Below are 23,843 nucleotides of genomic sequence, written 5' to 3'. Positions count from 1 at the left end.
TGGCAGTCATCCTCTTCTTTTCTGGGGGTTCTCATCTCAATGTGCGGACAGGGTTCATTCTGGAGTTGAATCACCTCTTTTTTGGATGTTGTTTTTCTTTAGTCTCCACCTCAGGCCTGGGGGAGGAGAGTGGAGATGACTAAGTCTTGGTTCATGAACAGAAATTATCTCCCAACAGCTCACTGCCCCAGAGATCTTTTCTTCTGGAAACTGCCTTTCTCGGCCATCCAGACCGCTGTGGTTCACAGATGGTCACGTACCATCTCTAGCCTAAGGCTTACGATGATCAAAAGAGGACTCTCGAAAGCCTTATCTCCAGTAGCATAAGGAGAGGCAGGCCCGATTTTTAGCTGTCTGTATTGATGCCACCTGATGATATCCCTACCTGTCTACCTGGACCATCCAGGCACATCCACCGATCCAGGAAGAGGGCCCCGGGCAAAAGTGACACAGAGTCATGAGACTGTGAATTTCCTCAGGATACAGATGGATCCTCCTCCCCTTTGGTTGCAAGGCCTAGTGTAAGTCTGGCACACAGCACACTGTCAGTGTTTGATGAATAAATGAGGGAGGTCACAAGAGATGAGAAACACATTTGGGTCCAGATAAAACTGAATCAGAGATATCCATGTTTCTGCTTAAGAGCTGTGGGCAAGGTGGGACTTGAAGGGCAGATGGTTTCAGGACTTTTCTAGCTGGAGGAGACAAGGCCCTGTTGCAGCACTTCCTATCTTCCATCCCCTCCTCACACCTGCTGTGTCAGCACTGTCTAGAAGGCTTGTTGGAAATCATAACACCTGGGTTCTAGCCACGCCCACAAAATGGAATCATCTAGAGGGTGAGGCTCAGGTATCTATTTTCCATAAGCAGCAGGAGGATAACCAGGAGCTAGGGTTGGGAATCAAGAGTCCCAGTTCCTCAGCCTCTCAGAGGGGGACTGAGGTGTCTTTTGCTCGAGGGAATTGTCACTTCCAATCACTTCCTGGAGCACACCAAACCCCACCTCCAGCCCCAGCAGGCCACCCAACCCTGAGTCCTCAGGAGAGTAGCCAGCTCCACCCTCCCCACCTGGACATTTCCTGTCAGACCTGAGCTAGCAGTGAGTGTAGTCAGAGGAGAGCAGGGTGGCTCTGGAAAACACACAGGGCTTCCAACTGAGGACTGTGCTGCCCGGCCATGCACCTCGGGCCAAGGTGGCTGGCAGGCAAGGGGCTGCCCCTCTTGGGGGCAGTGCTGCTGCGCATGAGAGAGAAGAGGGGACCTCAGTGGAGCCAGTGTCGGGTAAGTTACCTGGTCTTGCTTGGGAAGCGTGGACTGCAGAAGCCCTGTGAAGACTGAGGCCTGCCTGGGATTGGCTTCTGATCTAGGCTGGTACCCACTGGCTCTGGCCAGCCTGGTGGAGTTTAAATGAAAGAGGTTGGCCAAAACCTTGCCTTCTGGAAATGATCCCCCTTCCCCGAAATTAGGAATGGAGGGTGAGGTCCTATGATACTTGCAGCTGTTGGCTGTGCCCAGAATGCCCCAGCTTGGCTGTAGAGTGCCCCAGGGGGATAGGGGGAAGGGGCTTCCTGGGATTTTGAGGGGTAGCCTCACTCCCAGGAGAGTGCGGTCTGTTGTTAAACTCTCTTGGGCCCAGCTGTTGTCTCCTTTGGGACTCATCAGACCAGAGCAAGCTGGGTGACACCTGGTTTCCCTTCACCTGCTGCCTCCTAGTGGGTGTGGCCTTTGTCAGTCCTGGTGGGTGGGGTCGATCACCACTTTCTCTTCTAATCTTTAATTTCCGAGGTCTAATACTCTAGCTCTCACTTAGGCTCCCAAGCTCTTGGCTGGGGCAGGAAAGTGAGGAGAGCTACCCATTTGCGGTGGTGCGTCACAACCGTAATTAGTAACAGTTGCTACATGTATTAAGCACTAATACCAGCCACTTTATAGAACTTCTCACTTAAAAGTCAGCACAACCCTATGAGATTATAAACCCCCGCATATAGATGGGGCAAATGAAGCTTGAGGAAATCAAGCTATTTGCCCAAGGCCATTCAGCTAGGCCATGGTGGAGCTTAGATTTGAACCCAGCCTGACTGATTTCAAACTCCAGGCTCATCAATGACTTGTTGAACTCTCAGTGTCCCAAGTCCTCTCCGGTCCCAGGCACAGTGACTTCAGTGACCCCAGGCCAGGCTGCTGCTCTGTGAGGGGACGAGGGAAGCCTGAGCTGGGTACCACCGCAGGGAGGTGATCAGGCCCCCTAGCTGGCTTCCCAGAACTGAGTTCCAGAGTTCTGTTGTTTCAGCGGGAAACCCATCCATACTATGACCTCCAGGTGAAGGTGCTGAGGGCCAGAAATATCCAGGGCACAGATCTACGTGAGTGATGCCTAGTTCCACCCTTTCTCCCCTTCCTTTTCCTGGGGCTTCCCCCAGAGTCCAGCAGGAGCTGGCTTAAGATGTGTGTGGGTGTGTGTGTGTGTGTGTGTTTGGAGAAGGGTAGCTAGTGTTGGCCCTGGAGGGAGCGAGTCCTCCCCAGGGAGGGAGCTCCGGGGCAGGCAGGCAGGGGCTGGACGGGAGACTTGTGTAGACCTCTGACTCCTCCTTGAGTCTAACAAGTAGAGCAGTGCAGCCTGGGTGAGCATGTGAGGCCGGCTGTTGTCAGAAATCAAAGTCTGTTCTCCAGCCGCTTTCCACACCAATGCTCACCATGGAAGGGGACTTTGTTGCCCTAATCAGGTCCTTTCAGGGGATTATTCAACAGTCTGTGCGGCCATGTGGTCTTCTTACTGGCTCCTACAGCCTTCAGTTGAAAGGGACGTGTAAGTGGTCCAGATGGAGTTAAAGACATTGGCTCTCCCCACGTCTCCTCGTCCCACACAGGCAGCCTCCTCTCCCCCATCAGCTCCTTCCCCTCCTGCCCCAGTCTCCTCCAGGGGACTCTAACAGCAATAAAAGCTAGACGTTGAAGACCCCTCCCCCATCCCACCTGCAGTGTCCAAAGCTGATTGCTATGTGCAACTGTGCCTGCCCACTGCGTCCTCTAGCCCCACCCAGACAAGAATGGTGGCCAACTGCAGTGATCCCAAGTGGGATGAGACCTTCAACTACCGGATCCATGGTGCTGTGAAAGTGAGGACCAGCAAAGCGCCCGGGCAGTGGATGGAGAGAGCTCCTCCAGGGAGGGAGAGGGCTGTTTGCCTTCCCGCCCTGCCTCAGGCTCCCACCTCTCACCTGCCATTCCCAGAATGTTCTGGAGCTCACCCTCTATGATAAGGATGTCCTGGACAGTGACCAGCTCTCCCTGCTACTGTTTGACTTGAGGAGCCTCAAACCTGGCCAACCACACAGACACACCTTCCTACTCAACCACCAGGTGAGTCTCCCCTACCCTCCACAAGCCGTGCCAGCAACGAACTGAACTCAAAGAGAGGAAGTCTGGCACAGGGTATTGAGGTGACGGCTTCTGGTCAGCACAGGCCAGGCCTCCAAGACAGACCCTCCTCTGTCCTATACCACTGACCCTACAAAGGCTTCCCCTCATATATTTCCTCCCTTAATGGAGCCAACATGTGAGCTCCTTGAGGGCAGAGCATTTTGTCTGTCTTGGCCACTGCCAGACCCACCGAGGGTCTGGCACACAGTCCTAAAGGCATGAAGCCCCTCATGGAGATGTTCTCCCTCCTATTCCTGTGGGAAGCCACGACAATCATCACCTCTTCTAGTCCCTGGAGCTGAGCAGGGTAGGAGGCCGGGACGGTTTCTGATACTTTTAGAGCTCTTGAAAATGAATGCTCCCTTGCTTCTTTCATGTAGGACTCGCAAGAGCTGCAGGTGGAATTTGTTCTGGAAAATAGGTGAGTCCAGGTGACACCCATGCCTTCCCATTTACACCGAGAATCACGGACAGCTCTGGTTGTCAATCACCAGGCTCTGCACTGGCCTGGCCTGAGGGGGAACGTCCTAGTCCAGACACCCATTTGACTGTTGGCAACAGGCTCACTCCTACCCCCAAACCTGGCCATGCTCCTCAGGCTCTTCCAGCTGCTTTAGTCACATTATTAGAGGAACTGCTATCTGGCAGGGAGCCAAATGTCCCATGAGCCCCTCTTCTTTTGCAGTCAGGTGCCTGCATCCGAAGTTATCACCAATGGGGTCCTGGTGGTGAGTAGGGAAGGCGAGCTTGGGGCTGTCCAGGGCTGGGGGTGGGGAAGGATAGTGCTGAGTCCACAATTGAGCCTATCATGCCCCCTTGCCTCTGAAGGACACTTGAACCCTCCCTAGAGGGGAAATGTGCTAGGGAGGCATCTCCAGGGACCAGGAACAAGAATCTCCCTCAAGTCAGAGTGGACAGCTTGGAAGCCTTCCTTCCTCCCCTGCTCCCTGGGGCCCTTGGCTGCTGGGACTGCTGAAGACACTGCTATCCAAGCCCCTCCCCTCCTTCCCCTTTCCCACGAGGGCCACTTCATCTGAGTCCTGGGAGGGGGGCTGTTACAGAAGACTCCTACCCACAAGGCACAGGCCCTAGCAAAGTTGTTACCTGGGCCCTGCCCCAGACACCCCTCCCTTCCGCTCTGGTCTGGGCCCTGTGGAGGGAGGGCCCTGTGAACTGTCGTCTCCTAGCAGCCTCTACTTTCCTCAGGCTCACCCCTGTCTGAGAATCCAGGGCACCCTCGGGGAAGACGGCACAGTCCCACATCGAGAGTATGGTGAGTGTGGTCTGTGGCCTTGGGCCTTGCCTTCTCTCCTGAGGGGTGGGGGACTGCTGAATTCTAGAACGTGGGTCCAAGGCAGGCAGTTCTTAAATGTTTCAGCACTCAAAGCAGACCAAGGGTGGAACGGATTGCTCCTGAAAGTAGTGACTTCCCTGTCCCTGGAAGTGTTCATGCATAGAGGTTGTATCAGTTCCATCACTGCTCTGCCAAAAGCAACCCCGCGTCAGAGGGTCAGCTGGCGCTTGGCTGATCTAGGCTGGGCTTGGCAGGAGGGGCCTGGCTGTGTGCCATATGTCCCTATCCACCTTCTGTGACCCATGGGCTAGTCGTGTTCCGAAGGTGTCAGCAGTGGCATGAGAGTAAGCCAAAATGAGCAGGTGGTTCTTGAGCCTTTGGTCGTATCACAGCCACTAGCTGACATTTTACAAGCCAAGACACGTCACAAGGCTGTGACCCTGAAGTTGGGTGCCAGCGATCCAGTTGGCCTCTCAGCCAGAAGAACTGAAGTCGCATGGCAAAGTATGGGAGTTCCAGGAGCAAAGAACCACGGCACTGATGTAGTGTGCCACAGGGGGCAGCCACTCGGGGAGGGGTTTGGATGCAGGAGCAGAGCAGAGGCTATGGGGCAGCTAAGATCCCCTCAGACTCTGAGAGTCCAAGCCCACAGGCTGAGCCCATGTAATGTTCCAGCACTCACTTGAGCCAGGCACTGTGCTCAACATGTCACATTCTTTTATCTTTAATTCTCCTAACAACCCTGTCAAATATAACTATTAGCCTCTTACGAAACTGTGGCTCAAACAAGAAACCCGCTTAAGGTCCTGCAGCCTGAAAGCGAGAGAGCCAGGACCAGACGCAGGTCTGTGGCGCTCGGGGGCCTGTCTGCCTCGGACCAGCACATAGCCGTTTCCAGCCACAAACCACAGTTTCCTCATATGCTCTAATTCCCACCTATCCGGGGGCACGTCCCATCTCCAGGTCTCATTTAGTGCCAAGGAAGGTGTGTTGGGAGAGAGATTCCGTGTGGACCTCTGTTCCCATCTGTCACCTTGGACTGTGTGTCTGTTGCTCTCAAGTCAGGTTTAGGGCCTGGGGTCCCCTCTAAATGTCATGCATATTTCTCTCGGGGGTTTTGCCTCCTCCCCAGAAAGCTGCTTGGAACAGGGTGCGCCCGCAGGCCTCTCTCTTTACCTCCTTCCAGCCTAGGCTGGCTCTCCCTGCTTCTCCAAGCTTCTGCTTACCCACTTCTTCCTCTCACCTCCTCTGCACACCCTGTGTTCTTGCAATATCTTATACTGGAAATAAAGGGCAGGACAACTTGCTGCCTATTTGTTCTCTCCCCGGCCACAAAACTTCCCCACAGTGGTGAGCACAGAGCTTGAATGGAGGCAAGAGATGGGGCAACTGCCAGTTGAAGACTGCTAATTAATGTAATAATGTGTGATAATTATAATTATTATAGAATTATACTTTATACACTTAATATAATAATTTCAAAATCTTCGGCCCCATAAGCTCTGGGCAAGGAGCCCTCTCTCTCCCTGCCCTTTCCCCTTCCCTAGGCATTGTGTGTCTCACACCCTGCCCCAGGTTCCCAGTTCTGACCCAGGCAGCTTATAGGACCCTGAGGATCCTTCATGATGCCTATGGGTCATAGAGGCAGAGAGTGAATGGGGAGAGGAGTTAGCATTTCTAAGGGGAAAGAAAGGGGAGTTGCTCTTCAGGGTGCTACCATCATGGGCCAACACCCCCCTCCCCCATTCTCATCCCCTCACCTGGGCCATCTGCTCCCAGGCTCTAGGCAGATTCAGCTGACAGTGCCTGGGGCCTACGAGAAGCCACAGTTCTTGCCCCTGCAACCCCCCAAAGAAGGAGGCCACCCAACCACCTTCACCTTTCATGTGAACCCCATGATCAGCTCCAGGCTGGATGTGGAGCTGGGGGAGAAGCTCAGAGTCCTGGAGGTAAGTGAGTCCATAGTCTGGGAAGGCGTGGGTGAGAGAATCAGTCCAGCCTAGGGGGGGCGTCCCAGGGCCACCATGGAGACATGTGTTCCTTTGCACATGCAGCGTCATGAGGGGTGTTTGCTTCTCTGCAGAGTGGCCCAAGTGCTGAGCTAGAGACCCAGACCAGCCAGCTGGGCGAAGGGGGCATCCTGCTCTCTTCTTTGGCCATAGGCCGGGAGGAACAGCGTTTCGTGGCCCTGGGGGAGGTAAGGCTCTCTCTCGCTGCCTGAGGGACTCCTGCCTGCTCTGTGGCCCCCAAAAGAGGGCTGGGGGAGGGGCCTGAGAGGGAGGAGGTGAGGATCAGGCTAGCCTGGAGTTTGGGCCAGAACCACCCAAGTGACAGGGGCTGTGAGGGGGGAGAATCCCACTCCGGGCACTCAGCAATGGGGCTCTTGTCTCTTTCAGGACCAGGCAGTGGTTCTGCAGATGAAGGCAGAAATGAGGTGAGGAAGGCTGGCTTCAGGAGAAGGCTCTTGGGCTAGGCTGGAAGTGGGGGGGCTCTTCTGCCTCCTCGACTCAGCCTGGGTGGTAGAGGCCTTGTCTGGTTCTGGTGAGGTCTTTCTAAGGGGTTCCATGGAATATGACAAATGGGGTGGGTCTGAGGCTCTCCTCCAGTGAACAGTCGCCCAGCACCCCACCCCCACCCCCATCTGAGGCAGCACTGGAGACCTTGACCTGCGCCTTGGCTTTGGCCTGTGTGACGGGGAACAGGAGTTTCTGGACAAGAGGAAGCCAATCGTGTCTAAGGCCTTGCAGCAAGTGCTGGGATTGAGCGAGGCTCCTGACAGTGGCCAGGTATGAAATGGAGGAGGTGGCCCCCAGGGTCACCAGGACCAAATCCAGCCCCTTCCCTTGAGAGGACTGTGTGTCCAAGAGGCGACAGGAAGCCTTCAGGGAGGGCAGGGAACAGAGGAGGAAGGGACAGGCCTGTTCACCTGAGCGCAGAGGCAAAATCAGGAGAGGCAGGACCCCATGTGTAATGAGGGACAAGCAGCTCTGGCCAAGCAAGAGGTATATTAGTCCCCTCAGACGGCCATGACAGAACACCACAGACTGGGCAACTTAGACAACAGACATTTATTTTCTCCCCCGGAGGCTGGAAGTTGAAGATTAAGATGCCATCGGGGTTGTTTCTGGTGAGGCTTCTCTTCCTGACGTGTAGACAGCCACCTTCTTGCTGTGTCCTCACATGGCCCTTACTCTGAGCATGTACAGAGGGTAAGGGGCAAGTTCTCTCTTCCTCTTCTTAGAAGGACTCCAGTACCATTAGATAAAAGCCCCACCGGTGTGACCTTACCTAACCTGTATAACCGCCATGTAAGCCCTTTCTGCAAAGGAAGTCACCCCGGGGCTCTGGACACATGCATTTCCAGGGGCGGGGCACAATTCAGTGCATAACTGTAGACAAAGGGATTTGGAAGTGGAGGGTCTGTAGGAGCCTGTGGCTGGGAGGCAGGCAGAAAGGCAGTACCAAGGGAGAGAGCTCTGGCAAATCAGGAACAAGTTGGTGGCTTCCTCCTGGCTGCAAGTGTACTCAGGATTTGGAGCTGATCCTGGTGCTGACAAGGTGGGCAAGCCCAGATGGTTCCTTTGGTAATGCCTGCTCTGTGCCAGCTCTCCGTTCTGTAGGTGGAGAGTAAAGAGGGCACAGACCTGGCTTTCAGGGAGCTCTGTGCCCTCCAGCCCTCCAAAGGCACAGTACACTTGCTGAGCACTGGCCATGGAGCATTTCTTTCAAGACCGAAGAAAGGAGGGCTGGGAGAGGAACCAAAAAGTATCGGGGCAGAATGACCCAAAGCATTGTGGAAAAACTGAGCAGCCAAAAAGCTTCTAGTCTGCTCACACCAGGCACCTCTGATGCTGAAGAAACATCTGGGAGCCTCTCATGTCTGGGGCAGGTCCGGGCTGGTTGGTGGTCTTTGTCACTTCAGCCCAGTGGTTCTCCATGGGGGGCCGTTTCACTCCCACCCACCCGGAGTACATTTATCACTGTCTAGAGACATGCTTTATGGGCGCCACTAGAAGTGGGTGAGAAGGAAGCTACTGGCATCTACTGGGTAAAAGCCTGGAATGCGGCTAACCATCCTACAACCTACAGGACAGCCCCTTGTGACAAAGAATTACCCAGTCCCAAATGATCATTAATGCCAAGACTGAGAAACCCTGCTCTGATGGTTTTGGGTGAAATCTAGTCCACCTTCCAGTTAGCATTTTCCTGGTGCCATGGTTAAGAGCCATCTCTGGAGTCCTACCGCTTCAGTTTCATAGCCCATCACTTACCACCTGTATGGCTGGGCCAACCATCCTGTGCCTCAGTTTCCTACTCGATAAAATGGGGATCCCACCGGGTTGCTGTGAGGAGTCAGTGAGAGAAGACATATAAGGCTCTTAGACCAGTGTCTGACCGTGTAAGCAATAAAGGACAATGGTGGCCGGTGTTGTGACTTTGTGCTCAGGTGCCTGTGGTGGCTGTGCTGGGCTCTGGAGGCGGAACCCGAGCCATGTCTTCCCTGTACGGCAGCCTGGCTGGGCTGCAGGAACTTGGCCTCCTGGACACCGTGACCTACCTCAGTGGGGTCTCTGGGTCTACCTGGTATGTGAGGTGGGGGCAAGGGGTAGAGTAAAGGAGAGCCCTGAGGGAGCAGGAGTGTGACCGGTGGTCTGATGGATTCCCTGAGAGGGGGCTGGGTTCCTGCCTCCAAGGGCATTCGTGGGGCAGAACGGCCCCACGTTCCCAGGCCTCCTTGAGTGGGTGGGGGAGGGCAGTGGGTACAAGGGATGGAGACACGGGGCACCCACAGACACACCCATCACTCTCTCCCCTTGCTGAGCCCCTCCTGCCCCACCGCCTCTAATGTGCTCTCTATGCCCAGGTGCATCTCCACACTGTACCAGGACCCAGCCTGGTCCCAGGTGGCCCTGCAGGGCCCCATTGAGCGCGCCCAGGCTCGGGTCTGCAGCAGTAAGATGGGGGCGATGTCCCCGGAGCGTCTACAGTACTACGCCCAGGAGCTGGCAAGCCTGGAGGGCAGGGGCCACTGTATTTCCCTCATTGACCTCTGGGGTCTCCTCATTGAGTATTTCCTCTACCAGGCGGTAAGAGAAGAGCATATAACAAATAAACCTGGCTCCTTCCCACCCCGCCCCACCAGCACACCCTTCTGCCTTCGTGGCTAGGCTGAGACGGAAGGTTGGCACAGCCAGCCCTTAGGTCTGAGCTCCCCAAGGATGAGAGGCGAGACTCCTGGGCAGGCTGACCGTGCTTCCTCTATCCTGGCCCGGAACCCCTGGGAAGGGAGAGGTGGGTCTGCCCGTCTTGGGTCTGTCTGCATATTCGAATCACCTGCACAGGTTCTCAAAAACACTCAGCCCTTGGCTCCACTTCCAGAGATACTGATGGGGGTCAGTCTGGGTTCCAGCGCTAGCACACGTGTGTTTGGAAAGTGTCCAAAGTGTTCCAACCTGTGGGCTAGGCTGGCTGCCACTCCTGCCCACAAGCCAAGCCGCCTGCTGCTGGTAGGGCTTCAGGCCTGGCACGAGCTGGGAGAGGAGAGGGTCAGAGCCGAGTGAGGGCTTCAGCCCTGGCGGGGGGCCTGGCCCACTGGTGTGTGGATATAAATCACAAGTGATTTCTCATGCCTAAGAAAAGAATCCATCCGTATTTTTGAATGATTTATTATTTAAAGAAAGTAAACTGGATTTTTTTTCAGTATTTCTTTTGAAAAAGGTCACTGATATGCTTTCTGAAACAGCAAAGAAGTGGGGAGAGGGTTCCCAATGCCCCTGGAATTGTACAAAACTCACAGCAGCCTTACCTGCACTACAGCCTAATGCCTGGCCCTCGGAGAGCTATCTCTAGAACACTGGCCTTGGCAGCCCCAGTCTCTGGTGGGCACACTGTTGCCTGCAGGGTATCGGGCCTCAGGCCATGAGGATGGAACTCCCCAAAAGCCAAGTGCCTCCCTTCCTGCCTGCCAGGAAAACCCCGCCAGGCTGTCTGACCAGCAGGAGGCCGTCAGCCAGGGCCAGAACCCTTATCCCATCTACGCCAGCATCAATGTCCGCACCAACATCAGCGGGGAAGACTTTGCAGGTGCCTGGGTGCGGGGAACCGGGAAGAAGGTGGAGGCGGTGGTTGGTAGAAGGTGTGAGAGGCCAGTGCTAGGAATGTGCGGACATGAGCCCTGGAGCCCAGTGGGCTTGCTGCCTCCTGCTCTTGGCAAGTCTAGTTCCTGCTCAGGCACTCAGGTGTGAGGGGAAACCCTGGCGGTCTTGGCGGAAGTCCCCGGGGTAACATTCCCTTTTCTCTGGGCCCCCAGAGTGGTGTGAGTTCACCCCCTATGAGGTCGGCTTCCCCAAGTATGGGGCTTACGTTCCCACTGAGCTCTTCGGCTCTGAGTTCTTCATGGGGCGTCTGCTGCAGCCCCGGCAAGAGCCCCGGATCTGCTACCTACAGGGTGAGTCTGGGCTGGAGGCCTGGGGACAGGGCAGGGCCGGGCCAGGCCCTCAGATGGGCTGCAGCTGTGAGGGCCCAGGGCCTCGCCTTTCCCCTTAGGTATGTGGGGCAGTGCCTTTGCAGCCAGCGTGGATGAGATCTTCCTGAAGATGGCTGGCTCGGGCCTCAGCTTCCTAGACGGGCACAGAGGGAAAGTAAACATCACAGGTAAGGGTAGACATCCTGATCTCCCCACACTTCTCTTTCTGGTCGCAGGGACCTGGCTGAGGCTTAGAGGATGAGGGAAGGGATGGTGCAGGACTTGGCTGTCTCACTGGGTTCAGAGAAGTCCTGAGGGGATGACTTCTAGCTTAGGGCCTCCAGCTGCCCAGAGGCCTGCGGAGACAGTGTGCCTGCTGGTCTGGGGGAAGACCCATGTCAGGAAAGCGAGCGGGAGGGATGCCTGGGTTGCTCAGTTGGTCAAACATCTGCCTTTAGCTCAGGTCATGATCATGATCCATGGGTCCTGGGATCCGAGTCCCACATTGGGCTTCCTGCTCAGTGGGGAGCCTGCTTCCTCCTCTGCTTGTACACTCTTCTTCTCTCTGACAAATAAATAAATAAAATCTTTTAAAAATATATTTAAAAAAAAAGCCAGTGGGAATTGTGAGTGCTCTATGATAAGAGCACAGCTTAGAATTCTCTGCTTAGATTCCAATGATGTTGATTCAGCCCAGTCCATACCCCTCGGGGTTCCCTTGGGGCTCCTCTTGGGCCTGCTTCTTAAGTGGCCTGTGAGCAACCTGATGCACAAAATACCCTTTCCACCTTTCTTTCCTGGATAAGTCTATTCATCTCGTAAGATTTAGCTCAGACCTCATTTTGCCAGGGGGCTTCTCTGTTCTCCTCCAGCCCTCCAGGCTGACCGAGGGTCTTACCACCAGAGTCCTATAGCCCTGTGTACACCCTCCATCATTACCCTTGTCTTGAGGCATTGTTACGAGTTATGATCTCTTTATGTGCCCCTTCCCTAAGTAGGCCATGAGCCCTGGGGGGGCTGGGGCCAGGCCCTATTCACCTTCCCATCCCCCATGCCTGGCACCGTGCCCAGCACATGGCACTCCTCAGTGGGTGTTTAATGGGTGAAATTCAGATTAGAAGTTGTATGCTCGACTTTATTTTCAAAAGGGGAAAATAAAGGATCATTTAATAAATACAATGCCATAGGCAACTTTAAAAATAGAGGCAACCTGAAAGAAAAGGTCATTTAAAAGAGGTTTCTGGGAAGCAATGGTCTGGCTTAGGAGCTGGGGGGAAGGAGGGGTGAATGTGAGGAGGAGATAAAGGGGATCCCCTGAGCCATGAGGGCCACTGGACAAAGGAGGGCCCCACTTCTCACTGTATTTCACCCTCCCACCCCCATCTAGATGACTGCCAGAAGTTCCAGCTACATGACCCCACATGTCTGCGAACCAGGCTCTTCACCCCCCAGGGCCCCTTCTCCCAGGCTATGCTGGACATATTCACCTCCCGCTTTACCTCTGCAGAGAACTCTAATTTCACCAGGGGCCTCTGCCTACACAAAGACTATGTCATTGGCCAGGAGTTCACGGCCTGGAAAGGTGGGTGCTGCTCTGGGTGGGGAGCCCCTGCTGCCTGGGGCCCATGCTGCCTTTTCCCCTGGGGACTGGGCTGTGGGCTCCTGCTGCCCAGCGGCTGAGGGGGAAGGACTGGGATGTCTGTGAGGAGGCAGGGCCAGGGGCTGGGGTGGGAGACTCTTATGCCATCAGCAGCAGTGGAGGAGAGATCTCGACAGAGAGGGGCCATCCCAGTGTGAAGAGAAGAGCAAGCAAGCATCTGTCCCTGTTGCAGCCACCCACCCTGACGCGTTTCCCAACCAGCTCACTCCCATGCGGGACTGCCTGTGCCTGGTGGATGGGGGCTTTGCCATCAACTCTCCCTTCCCCCTGAACCTGCTGCCCCAGAGAGCGGTAGACCTCATTCTGTCCTTTGACTACTCCCTGGAAGCCCCTTTTGAGGTAAAGTGTGTGGTGGGGAGGAATTGAGGTTCTCTGTGGAGGCGGCCTGCCTGGGCATTTCGGGATTGCCCTTTGTGCGGGACCTGTGTTCCAATCTGCGGGCCCGTACCTTGTGAAGGTTTTAGTGACACTGGTCTCCCCAGCTGGAGGAGGGGGATTGCTGAGGCCATGGTTTGGAGTGGGATTCAGGAGAAGAGGCCAAAGGCGGTCCTTGGAAGTCTTCCAGCCTGTTCTGGCCCCTGCCTGTTTCTGGACCTGTGTTGGGTTCTGCTATCCCTTAGTTACTGTGGTAACAACAGAGCCATCAGCTTCCCAGGGGCATCTCCAGTGGCAGCTCCCTCAAGCCCTGTGGGGTAGCGGACAGGTTCCCTCATCTGGATGAGGGTTCTGGTCGGGCGGCTCACTTCCTTCTCCTCCTTCTCCTCCTGGGTCTAAGGAGAGCCTGGGATTAGACCATGGATAAAGCCTCTTCCCATGTGACCTTCTGTAAGCATTCCATCTCCACCTGGTGACATTGAAATCAGCCCCTAAGAGGGAGGAAGGAGAAGGGAAGCAGTAGGTGGTCACAGGAGAAAGGACCGTGAGGATGTCGTCATTGGTCTGCACAACCACCCCACTAGAGTTAGTCTGTTTTCATTTTGTAAACAAAGAAACAGGCTCAGAGAGGCCAGGTCACCTGCCTGTAGTCATTCAGCCAGCTGGGGGGCCCGTGTGAGCACAGGTGGTAGGAAGCAGGGTCAGAAGCTGGCCTTCCTGCCCAGGTCTTACAGATGACAGAGAAGTACTGTCTGGACCGAGGCATCCCCTTCCCAAGGATTGAGGTGCTCCCTGAGGACTTGGAGGAGCCCCGCGAGTGCTACCTGTTTACAAAGGCTGAGGACCCCCGCTCACCCATCGTGCTACACTTCCCCCTTGTCAACCGGACCTTCTGTACACACCTGGCCCCAGGTGAGGGGAGCCCCTGAGCTGGGGTCTGGTGGTGGGGTGTTGTGCTGAGAGCAGACTTCTGGGACAGTGTCCCAAAGCATGCCTCTCGGAGGGCCCGAGCTGGCCACTGCTGCCCTCTGATTCCGGGGCCTCAGCATTCACACCAGCCCAGATCCTCCTGATGGTCGGGAGAGACAGGAAATGTGGGTCCAGCCAGGTCTCCTAGGGCCGTGGGGGGAGAAGCTTCTGGGCTGGCAGCTCCTCGCCCCAGAGTGCCCCCAGTGTGGCCTTCACTCCACTTCCCACCCACAGGTATGGAGCGACAAACAGCTGAGGAGAAGGCCTGCGGGGACTTTGTCATCAACGGGTCAGACACTCCCTATGGCATGATGAACTTCACCTATGAGCCGGAGGAGTTTGAGCGGCTGGTGGCTCTTAGCCGATACAATGTTCTGAACAACGCAGAGACCCTGAGGCATGCCCTCCGGCTGGCTCTGGAACAGCGGCAGGCTGGGGACAGGGCTGGGGCCTGACAGAGCTGGAGGGGAGGATCATGAGAGAGGGGAGCGACCCTGGGCTCCAGATCAGGGCTGGAGAGAGAGGAGTGGTAGATGCTGAGGCGCTCCTGCTTCCCATATTACAGGGACCTGCTTTAGGCCCTCCAGGCCCCAGAAAGCTCCTGCCGAATGGCAGCTTGGCTTTGGGGCTGGGCCCTTCTCATAGGTGTTTCTGGGTGATGATGGCGCTGTTCCGGGGCTCTTGGGAATGGGGGTCAGAGGTGAGCAGTGCTCATTCTGCACTGGAGTGTAGAGGGGATCAGGCAACAGTCTAGCCCCAGAGCCTGCCCCAAACCTAGCAGGACCTTAGAGGGCCCAGGTCTTCAGACCCTCACCAGACCGGGAGCTGTGAGCGCTGAGTCCCAGGTTCCTCTCCTTAAGCTGAGACCGAAAGCAGAGATTCCTCCATCTAATCCACACTTTTGCAAATGGTCAGGCTGCTGGATGCAGGGCTTGTGCTATTATGAATAAATAATTATTATGAATAAAGCCTCCCAGGCTGCCAGTTTGGATCCCTAACTCCATCCTTCAGCCTGCTGAGTCTCCTTTGCCTCTAGCTTCCCTGTCCCCCTCACTGCTCACCATCCGTCTTTGCTTAGCCTACTGAAGGCTGGGGGATATTACCCCACCCTGGTGGGACTCCCGCTGATAGGTGTGCTGGTGTCTCCCTGTTAGTTACTGATGCTTCAGTCTTCAGACTCGGGCCACACTCTCTCTTTGTGTACACTGCACTTCCTGCAAATAGGCTGGCCATTCCCAGAAGCTCACTGGGTGTGTCTGGAGGGTATGTTTGTTGAAGAGGGAGCAGAGGAATGTATGCCTCAAGTGTGCGTGTGTTCCTAGTGAGGGTGGGGCAGACGAGCACCTGTCTGTTGGCCAGGGTGGGGCAGTGATAGAGGGCGCCTGGCTGGGAACTGAGGCCTAGGTTCCTGCCTCTTCCGTGGACACATGCTGTGTGGGCTGCAGCCTTCCTCCTCCATCCTCTCGAGGGCGAAAGTCACAGTTGCTCTTTCAGTCAGGGACACCTATTAGAGGAAGCCTCACCCATCGCGACTCTAGGAAGAAAATCCTTATTCTAGCTCCCAGCTGGGAGGAAGGTAGTTAGATCTCAGCCTGTGCCCCCAGCCTGGCCTGACCTGGGACCACCAGGTCTCTAGCTGGACATGAGCAGGAAGGCTGAAGGATCCAGGCCTCAGAAGGGCCAGTGCTTTGGGCTGGAATGGAGTGGGGGGCAGTTTTGTTCTCTCCTGCCTCTTCACCGTCACTGCCCATCAGAGACTACCACTGCTGTCTTGGCTCAGCAATGAGAGGTTTCCTTTGGGGTAGCCCCAGGCTGGCCCCTGAGCTCCTGCTACGGCCCCTGTCATCACCCCTGCTGTGATGACATCATCAGTAACTTATTAAGACCCCCACAGAGTTCATAACTTAGGCCTTTGTAGAGTTCTTAGAACTTGGAACTCGGAGAGTTCTGAGTACTTAGATCTTCCTTGAGCTCAAAACTTAGAATCTTCAGTCAGTCTGTCTTTAATGCCTCAGATAGCCACAGGCTGTCTCTGGCTCCCAGGGGGTAGAGATTTCTGTCTGTTTTGTTTGCTGCTATTTCATCAGTATTTAGAGCAGTGGCTGGCAGGTAGTAGATGCTCAATAAATATTTGAAAATACATGAATGGGATCCTACACTCTAAAGGGATGGATCATTAACCCCCAACCATGAGAAGATGTACATCACTGTCCTCCAGTTGTTCTTAACCCCTTTGGACCTTTTGGAAAAGCTGATGAGAGCCATGGACCCACTCCCAAGAAAACACACACACATATGCAAAATTGCCTACAATGAGATTTCTATTTCACTGTATGTGATCAGCACCCTGGGGTTGGGGCTGGTGTTTGCTCTCCCCGGCCAGCAGGTTTTATGGAGAAAGCAGGCATGTGGGCTTGTACAGAGCTGGGAGGTACCTTGATTTCACACAGAGGTGTAGAAAATGCCACCTTCTCTCAGATTAGGTTCAGGAAGACGTAATAAGATGAGGATGGGAGAAACTGGTCAGCTGGGGCAGGGGTGAGCTCAGCCAGGGAATGAGGAACCATCACCAGGATTGACTCTGGGAGCCAACCAGATGGAGGAGTTGGGGCTCAAAGATGATCCGGCCAATTTGGCTCCTGCTCTGAGGTGAGGAGGGATCTAAGTCTATTTCTACTACATTTCTGCCCCATTTCCAACCCTGGCGCAAGGGCCAGAAACATGTTTCACGGTCCCAAGGGTGACCAGGTTGGAGGGATTGGGACCCCATGAACACGGCTACAGGCTTGATTTGCTCTGAGGCTGGGCAGAAACACAGGAGCAGGGATGTCATTCCTTAACTTCTTAGACCCTCTCAGCAGGCAAAGGAAGAAAAGGGTGGCCACCAAGGCTGCCATGTACAGCTGCACAGGTTGTATACTATACAATTCCAGGGGTTGCCATTCATACAAAGTGAGGATATGAACTTGCCCTGGGGAGTTGTACCTCATGGCAGCTCTGGGCCCACAGTCTTAGCTCAAGGTGTGTGAGAACAGACACTGGTTCGAATATTAGGCCTCCTGGTTTCTTCGGATAGATCTCTGGGTATTCACAAGAGTCTCTTGCAGAAAAAAAGAAAGAGGTGCCAGGCAGATGTGGGAGTAGGGGGAGGGAAAGGAAGAAAGAAGGAAGGAAAGGAGAGACAGAGAAGAAAGAGAAGCATTTTCTTCTTTCATTGGCTGGCACAGCACTGGGAGGGGGGCCTCTGGTGTTGGCAGGTGGCTGCTTGGTGTAGGTGCCCCTGACCTTCTCCAGAGCTCAGTCTCTGCAGCTAATTGCCTCATTGCTGCTCCATTCTTTTGCTCAGAGTTGACATGAAAACTCCCTCATTTCAGATGGATTCATTCTTGGAGGATAGGGAAGGAGGATTACTTGCATTACCCAGCATGCATCTGCTTTCCCTCCAGTCCCCACACTACAAGCAGTTGAAAATCCACAGGAACACAGAACAGGGCAGGGAGTCCAGGACTCTTCCCCACACAGCAGAAAGGGGTCTACACTGGGGCTGTCCTGTGAGTCAGGGAGTCTGGTCACCAGAGTTCCAGGTTTTTTTTTCTATTAGGATAAATGAGGCACAGGAAATACTAAGCAAGTAAGAGCCCCACACATATTAAAAAAATTTTACTTTATGGGGTGCCCGTGGAGGGGTGGGGTGAGTAGGTGGTGGAAGGGAGATGGGACAATTGCTTTTTTGATAGGCTTTGGCTGCTTAGCTGGTGTTTGCAAGTCTTCTGTGGCTCTTTATTCTTTGAGCTCAGAGTAGTGGTCTCTGCTCTGTAATATGGCCGCACAACGGAATCACCTAGGGAATTTAAACGGTACAGATGTCTAAGCTGGGTCTGCTCTGGTCTCCTGCAGGCCATATGCCCTGTTCTACCCACCCCCATGCAGTCCTCTGGACCTGGGCTGAGGGCACTAACCAAGGCCCAGATACCCCTTTATCTCTGGTTCCGGCAGGTGCCACCTAAGCCTCCTGTTTCTTGCTTTCTGATTCAATTCTCTTTCTTCCACCATCCCTCTCTGCTAGTATGAAAGTTCTGCTCACTATTTCTGGAGTGCTGATGGTTTTCCTTGTCAATTTTATTAGAAGTGTGATTTATAAATAATATAAAGCACCCATTCTACGTGTACAGTGAATGTATAAAATTAAGTGTACAGTTTGGAGCACTTTAGTGGCTCCGTCGGTTGGACGGCTGACTCTTGATTTTGACTTGGGTCATGATCTCAGGGTCATGAAATTGAGCCCTGCCAGGCTCTACGCTCAGTGGCTGAGGGGGGAGGGGAGGGAGGGTCTTCTCTCCCTCTGACCTCTGCCCCCAGCTTGTGCACTTTCACTCTCTCTCAAATAAATAAATCTTAAAAAAACGATTAAGTACAGTTTAATGAATTTTAGCAAATTTACGTATATATGTAACCATCACCACAGTCAAGATAGGGAATATTTCCATCACCCCAAAATGTTCTCTTGGGTTGCATCCCAATTAATCTCCTACCCGTGGTCCCAGTGCCCACTGATCTGCTTTTTGTAATTATAGACCAGCTTTTTCCCTTCCAGAATTGTATTTAAATGTAATCATATAGTGTGTACTCTTTGGGTCAGGTCTCTGCCACTCAATATAGTGCTTTTGAGATTCATCCATGCTCTTGTGTGTACTAGTGGTTTCTTTCTTTTTATTGCTAAGTTGGAATTTTGTGGGTATACCACAGATTGCTTATCCATTCACCTGCAAATGGAAATATGGATTATTTCCAGTTTAGGGCTCTCATTAAGCATTTATCTTTTTATTTTAAAATATATATGTATATATATATTTAAGGTTTTATTTCTTTATTTGACAGAGAGAGCACAAGCATGGAGAGCGGCAGGCAGAGGGAGAAGGAGAAGCAGGTTCCCCACTGAGCAAGGATCCTGAACTGGGGCTCAACCCCAGGACCCTGGGATCATGACCTGAGTCAAAGGCAGATGCTTAACTGACGGAGCCAACCAGGCACCCCTCTCATTAAACTTTTAAACTTTTATTTTTAAAAAGTCAGTCAGTCTCCATGTTCTCTCCCCAAATAAGACAAAAATCTGAGCATGTTAACACATTTTCTAGTTTCTGCTCTATATCCGACTCTCCAGCCCACCCAAACCTTCCAGACTCCCCTGAAGCTCTTGCCTGAATTTTATTTTCAGTGTTTTAGGAACTTCAGAATACATGGGGTGCCTGGGTGGTTGAGTAAGTTAAGCGTCCAACTCTTGGTTTCAGCTCAGGTCATGATCTGAACGTCATGATCTGAGTGTTGTAATGGAGCCCTGAGTTGGGCTCTGTGCTCAGTGGGGAGTCTGCTTTCTCTCTCCCTCTCCCCCTTCCCCTGCTCATGCACTTTCTATAATCTCTCTCTTTCTCTAAAATAAATAAATCTTAAAAACAAAACTGTAAAATAGAGATATTAATTTCAACTTTACAATATATTTTACTGATTTATCTGCTCATTGTTGCTTCTTATAACTCCTTTTTTTCCTTTTGGGTTTATTTTTATTTCTGTTGATTTCAAAACTGAATAGGTATTTAAAGGAGGGTCTATGGGTGGTAAACTTTCTGAGTTCTTATATGTCTAAAATTATATTTTCTTGCCCTGACTTAAGAATAATAGTCTGGATGAATATGAAAGTCTTGATTTAAACTTATATTTACTCAGATTTTAATGTCTTCTTGATTTGATATCACTGATAGGCAATTTGATATTGGTCTAATTCTCATCCCACTGTAGGTAATTTGTGTTAAACTTTTAGGGTTTCCTCTTTGTCTTTGACTTGCAGAATTTTCCCTATGATTATTCTAAGGTGTGGCCTTAAAAAAATATGGGTGAACTCTTTCAACTTCTGGACTCCTATCTTTTTGAAGCTCTAAGAAATTGTCTACCAATTTTATCAAAACACTACTCTTCTTCATTCTCTCTCTCTCTGGGATTCCTTTCAAATGGATATGAAAGAATCTGAATTGAGTCTCTATATCTCTTAACTTTCCTTTTACACATTCTGTCTTTTCATTTGTGCTATGTTCTTGAGCGCATTTTCCTCACATGCTTCCCAGTTTACAAATACAGTCTTTCTGTGTATCCAGTCTGCTCCTTATCCATCTGTCAGGGATTTTTGCTTAACGTTTGACTAACACATCTTTCAATTTAAGTTCTTTAATAGGATCTTCAAAACTATCTGCTTTCACTGCGCTGGTGTGCTTTGCTCCTTTAACTCAGATGGTGTTAACATAGGAATTTTTTTTTTAAGATTTTATTTATTTATTTGACAGAGATCACAAGTAGGCGGAGAAGCAGGCAGAGAGAGGAAGGGAAGCAGGCTCCCTGCTGAGCAGAGAGCCTGATGCGGGGCTTGATCCCAGGACGCTGGGGATCATGACCTGAGCCTAAGGCAGAGGCTTTAACCCACTGAGCCACCCAGGCGCCCCAACATAGGAATTTTTAAACATTTTCCTGAATATCCTGTGAACTATTTCCTTTGTTGCCCCTCCTTCATTGACTTTGCCTGCTTTATATAGTTGATAATTCTTGGTTGTAATCTCAGCTGTGAGAGGGTTCTTCTATACCCGCTCTGGGCTATGATGGTTCCTGCTCCTCATTGACCATGCAATTGGTAATGGTGACCTCCAGGTGGCAGTGTGGGGCTGGGGAGGAGGTGGAAGGGGTGCAGGACCGGCGGTTGGGAGAGCCTTGAGGCCAGGCTGTATGTAGCCTTTGGCTGATGGTTCAGCCCCCGCAAGGAGGGCGTCCCATACTGCTAAGTTCCGACTTGCCATCTTATTTAGGGTTGTCTCGGGGTTTCTGATTTCTTTTTGGTATCACTTTAATATTTTATTCAAGTAAGGTATGTATATGATCTCTACACCTCATAGGGTAAAACAATGGTCCCACTCCTGATCTACAAGGAAAACATTTCATAGTATTTTACCACTTTTTGTTTCTATTTACCCACATATTTTTTATTGTGTTATGTTAGTTGCCATAAAATATATCCTTAGTTTTTGATACAGTGTTCCAAGATTCATTGTTTATGTACAACACCCAGTGGTCCATGCAATATGTGCCCTCCTTAATACCCAACACCAGGCTCGCTCACTTTTGAAACATAAGGAATAACATGGAGGACATTAGGAGAGGGAAAAAATAGTGAATTGGGGGAAATTGGAGAGGGAGTTTTTCTGATTCTTAAGCAACTCCTTTTCTTGTTTTGAATCATGGCTTCTGAATTTGTTAATCTGTTTATATCTTCTCCATCGTTAATCTGATGGGTTTGGTGTTGGTGGTAAATAAAATATTACAAAGGAGAATTTCCAATTTCCCTTCCTTCCCAACATTAAAAAAATTTAATGATTTTTAATTATACAGTAAAATTTACTAAATTTATTTTAAAGAAACAATTTAGGTTAAATTAAAACTGTTGTACATCTTAGATAATGAAGAAATTTTAGGCATTATTATGACATAAAATTTTATTCTATTAACAATATCCGAGGGCGCCTGGGTGGCTCAGTGGGTTAAGCCGCTGCCTTCGGCTCAGGTCATGATCTCAGGGTCCTGGGATCAAGTCCCGCATCGGGCTCTCTGCTCAGCAGGGAGCCTGCTTCTCTCTCTCTCTCTCTCTGCCTGCCTCTCTGCCAACTTGTGATCTCTCTCTGCCAAATAAATAAATAAAATCTTTAAAAAAAAACAACAACAATATCTGAGGTGGTTTTTTTTTTTTTTTTAATCCCCAAAGGAACCATCAGTCCAAACTACTGTCCTCTCTTCTGAGGGTTCAGTTGGATCTGACACATCAAAGAGTAAGGAGCCTCCTGGTCTGAGAGCTGCCGGCCGGCCTCCCCAGGGCTCACCAGAGCTTGCCTGGTGCTGTGAGGGAAGATGAATCGGCATGTGACATGCAACAAGTGTGGCTGGCCTGCCGCGTGTCCTCCGTATGGGCTCATCCCTCTTACATGGGGTGCTGAGAGCTTTGAGCTGCTTGCTGCGAGTGGCCTCTTGGCTGGTCCTAAATGATGCAGTCCTTGCTGCTCCCCCACATTGCCAGGTGCACATGAGTAGCCCGGCTCAGACCTGGGCTTCTTGCTGCCACACTCCTGGGATGGGGGCAGCTGGTTACACAAGGCAGAGTGACCAAACTTCCGGTCCCAACCCTCCCGGGGCCAGGGGGAGGACCCGGTCATCAGGGATGTTTCACAGGACTGGCTTCTTGTCTTCAGCCCATGGATAAGTCCCATTTCCCACCCTCCTCTGGGACTGGGAGTTTTCCCACCTTCGTGTGCCCCTGTGTGTACGTGTATGTACTTTCTCTTTCTTGTATTAATTGTACCAAAGGTTCTTGGTGCTGGCTGACCTCCAAGAGGTAAGGGAAAAGCCCTTGGCATGGGTGCCACCCAGAGGGTGGAACTCCGATCTCACAAACCCCTGCCTCGCTGAGCTAGAAGATCACTGCCACCACCCAGGGCGCTGGGCTCTTTGTCAAGAGATGGTCTTGGAACAGACCCAGGGCCTGGGCAGGAGAGACTGGCAGGGTGAGCCAGGAGCCGAGGGCTGGGCTTCCCAGCCACTGGCTGCTATTCTCTGACATTCCTGAATGGAGACATGGAGCCCCTCAGCCTTCTAGGTGGCTGGAAGGGCCTGGGTGTCTGGAGCCCTCTCAGCCATTCTCCCCCAGCTCCCTGCAGACCCGTCCACTTACCCTAGTGTGCCCAGGCAGCGACTGTGTCGAATAGGAGTACCACAGATGGAAGGAACTACACGTACAGACCAAAGGCACCACGTGGCCTTCCTCAGTCATAACATTCTTGAATCACCTGCTAGAATCATGAGCTGAGGCCAGAGCCTTTACACAGACTCCCTGCCCTGCCCCCACCAGGCTGCCAAGGGGCTCCCAGTTGCACCCACAGACTTCCATGTTCAGTAAAGCCCTCGTGGGTCCCTCTCCGGATCTGTCTTCCTCTGAGCGAGAACTACCGCAGGCTGGCTGCTTTCTCGAGTCTTCTGGTGTCCCCTACGCTGGCCTACATGTGACCAGGGCCACGATCCTGAGGCTCCTTGTCCCATCCCCAGACTATGCCTGGTTTCTGGAGCCCTGACTCTGGAACCTAGGCCTGACCTGGGTCTAGGCAAGCAGCTTCCGAGTGGAACTCCCAGAGAAGGCTTGCTTGAGGTGTCAGGCTGCCCCTGGGGGAATCCAGAATGGGAGGCAGAGATCCCAGGGCCAGAGATCCCCCTGTTTTTGAGAGACAGTATGGCCAGGGGCTTGCCCCCATAGCCTGGAGCAGCCTGAAGTTCTGGTGTTTCCCAGAGAACATGGTCCTTTAGCAGGTAGACACGCCCTCTGTAGTCTGGAGATAGAAATTTGGAAATCACCAACGCCAAGAGACTGGAAGAGATTGTCAAGCGAGTGAATATGGACAGAGCAAAAAAGGGGGAAAAACAGAAAGAAGTTTAAGACCAGAGTCATGGGGACTCCAACATGCAGATGTCAGGAAGGTGGCCAGAAACAACCGTGGAGAGACACCGGGGTCAGCGTGGGGTCCGGGAGGCCAGGAGAAGAAGGCACTTGAAGTGGGGGAGCATCACTGACAGCTTCACACGCA

General features: G+C 52.5%; 1 protein-coding gene across 3 annotated transcripts; it reads left to right on the top strand.

Annotated features, from left to right (window-relative positions):
- Positions 1 to 1,008: 1,008 nt before the first annotated feature.
- Positions 1,009 to 15,150, top strand: PLA2G4F (phospholipase A2 group IVF). 3 transcript variants are annotated; one of them, XM_046007277.1, is made up of 20 exons: positions 1,012 to 1,281; positions 2,291 to 2,363; positions 2,980 to 3,116; positions 3,232 to 3,360; positions 3,801 to 3,841; positions 4,106 to 4,148; positions 4,627 to 4,693; positions 6,494 to 6,663; positions 6,798 to 6,911; positions 7,111 to 7,148; positions 7,365 to 7,500; positions 9,162 to 9,298; positions 9,579 to 9,801; positions 10,684 to 10,798; positions 11,025 to 11,162; positions 11,261 to 11,368; positions 12,568 to 12,762; positions 13,013 to 13,179; positions 13,941 to 14,127; positions 14,419 to 15,150. In XM_046007277.1, exons 1-20 carry the CDS (start codon positions 1,177 to 1,179, stop codon positions 14,637 to 14,639), a joined length of 2,544 nt encoding a protein of 847 aa, XP_045863233.1. In that variant the 5' UTR covers positions 1,012 to 1,176; the 3' UTR covers positions 14,640 to 15,150. The 3 variants fall into 3 exon arrangements, with proteins under 3 accessions (XP_045863234.1, XP_045863233.1, XP_045863235.1); XM_046007279.1 differs by having other exon boundaries at positions 1,245 to 1,281; positions 3,042 to 3,116; XM_046007278.1 differs by lacking the exon at positions 11,261 to 11,368 and having other exon boundaries at positions 1,009 to 1,281.
- Positions 15,151 to 23,843: the final 8,693 nt, after the last annotated feature.

This window comes from Meles meles, chromosome 6 (genome assembly GCF_922984935.1).
Source record: "Meles meles chromosome 6, mMelMel3.1 paternal haplotype, whole genome shotgun sequence".
Classification (NCBI taxonomy): domain Eukaryota; kingdom Metazoa; phylum Chordata; class Mammalia; order Carnivora; family Mustelidae; genus Meles; species Meles meles.
The sequence above is the reverse complement of the archived record's forward strand: the minus strand, read 5'-3'. Positions and strand labels throughout refer to the sequence as shown.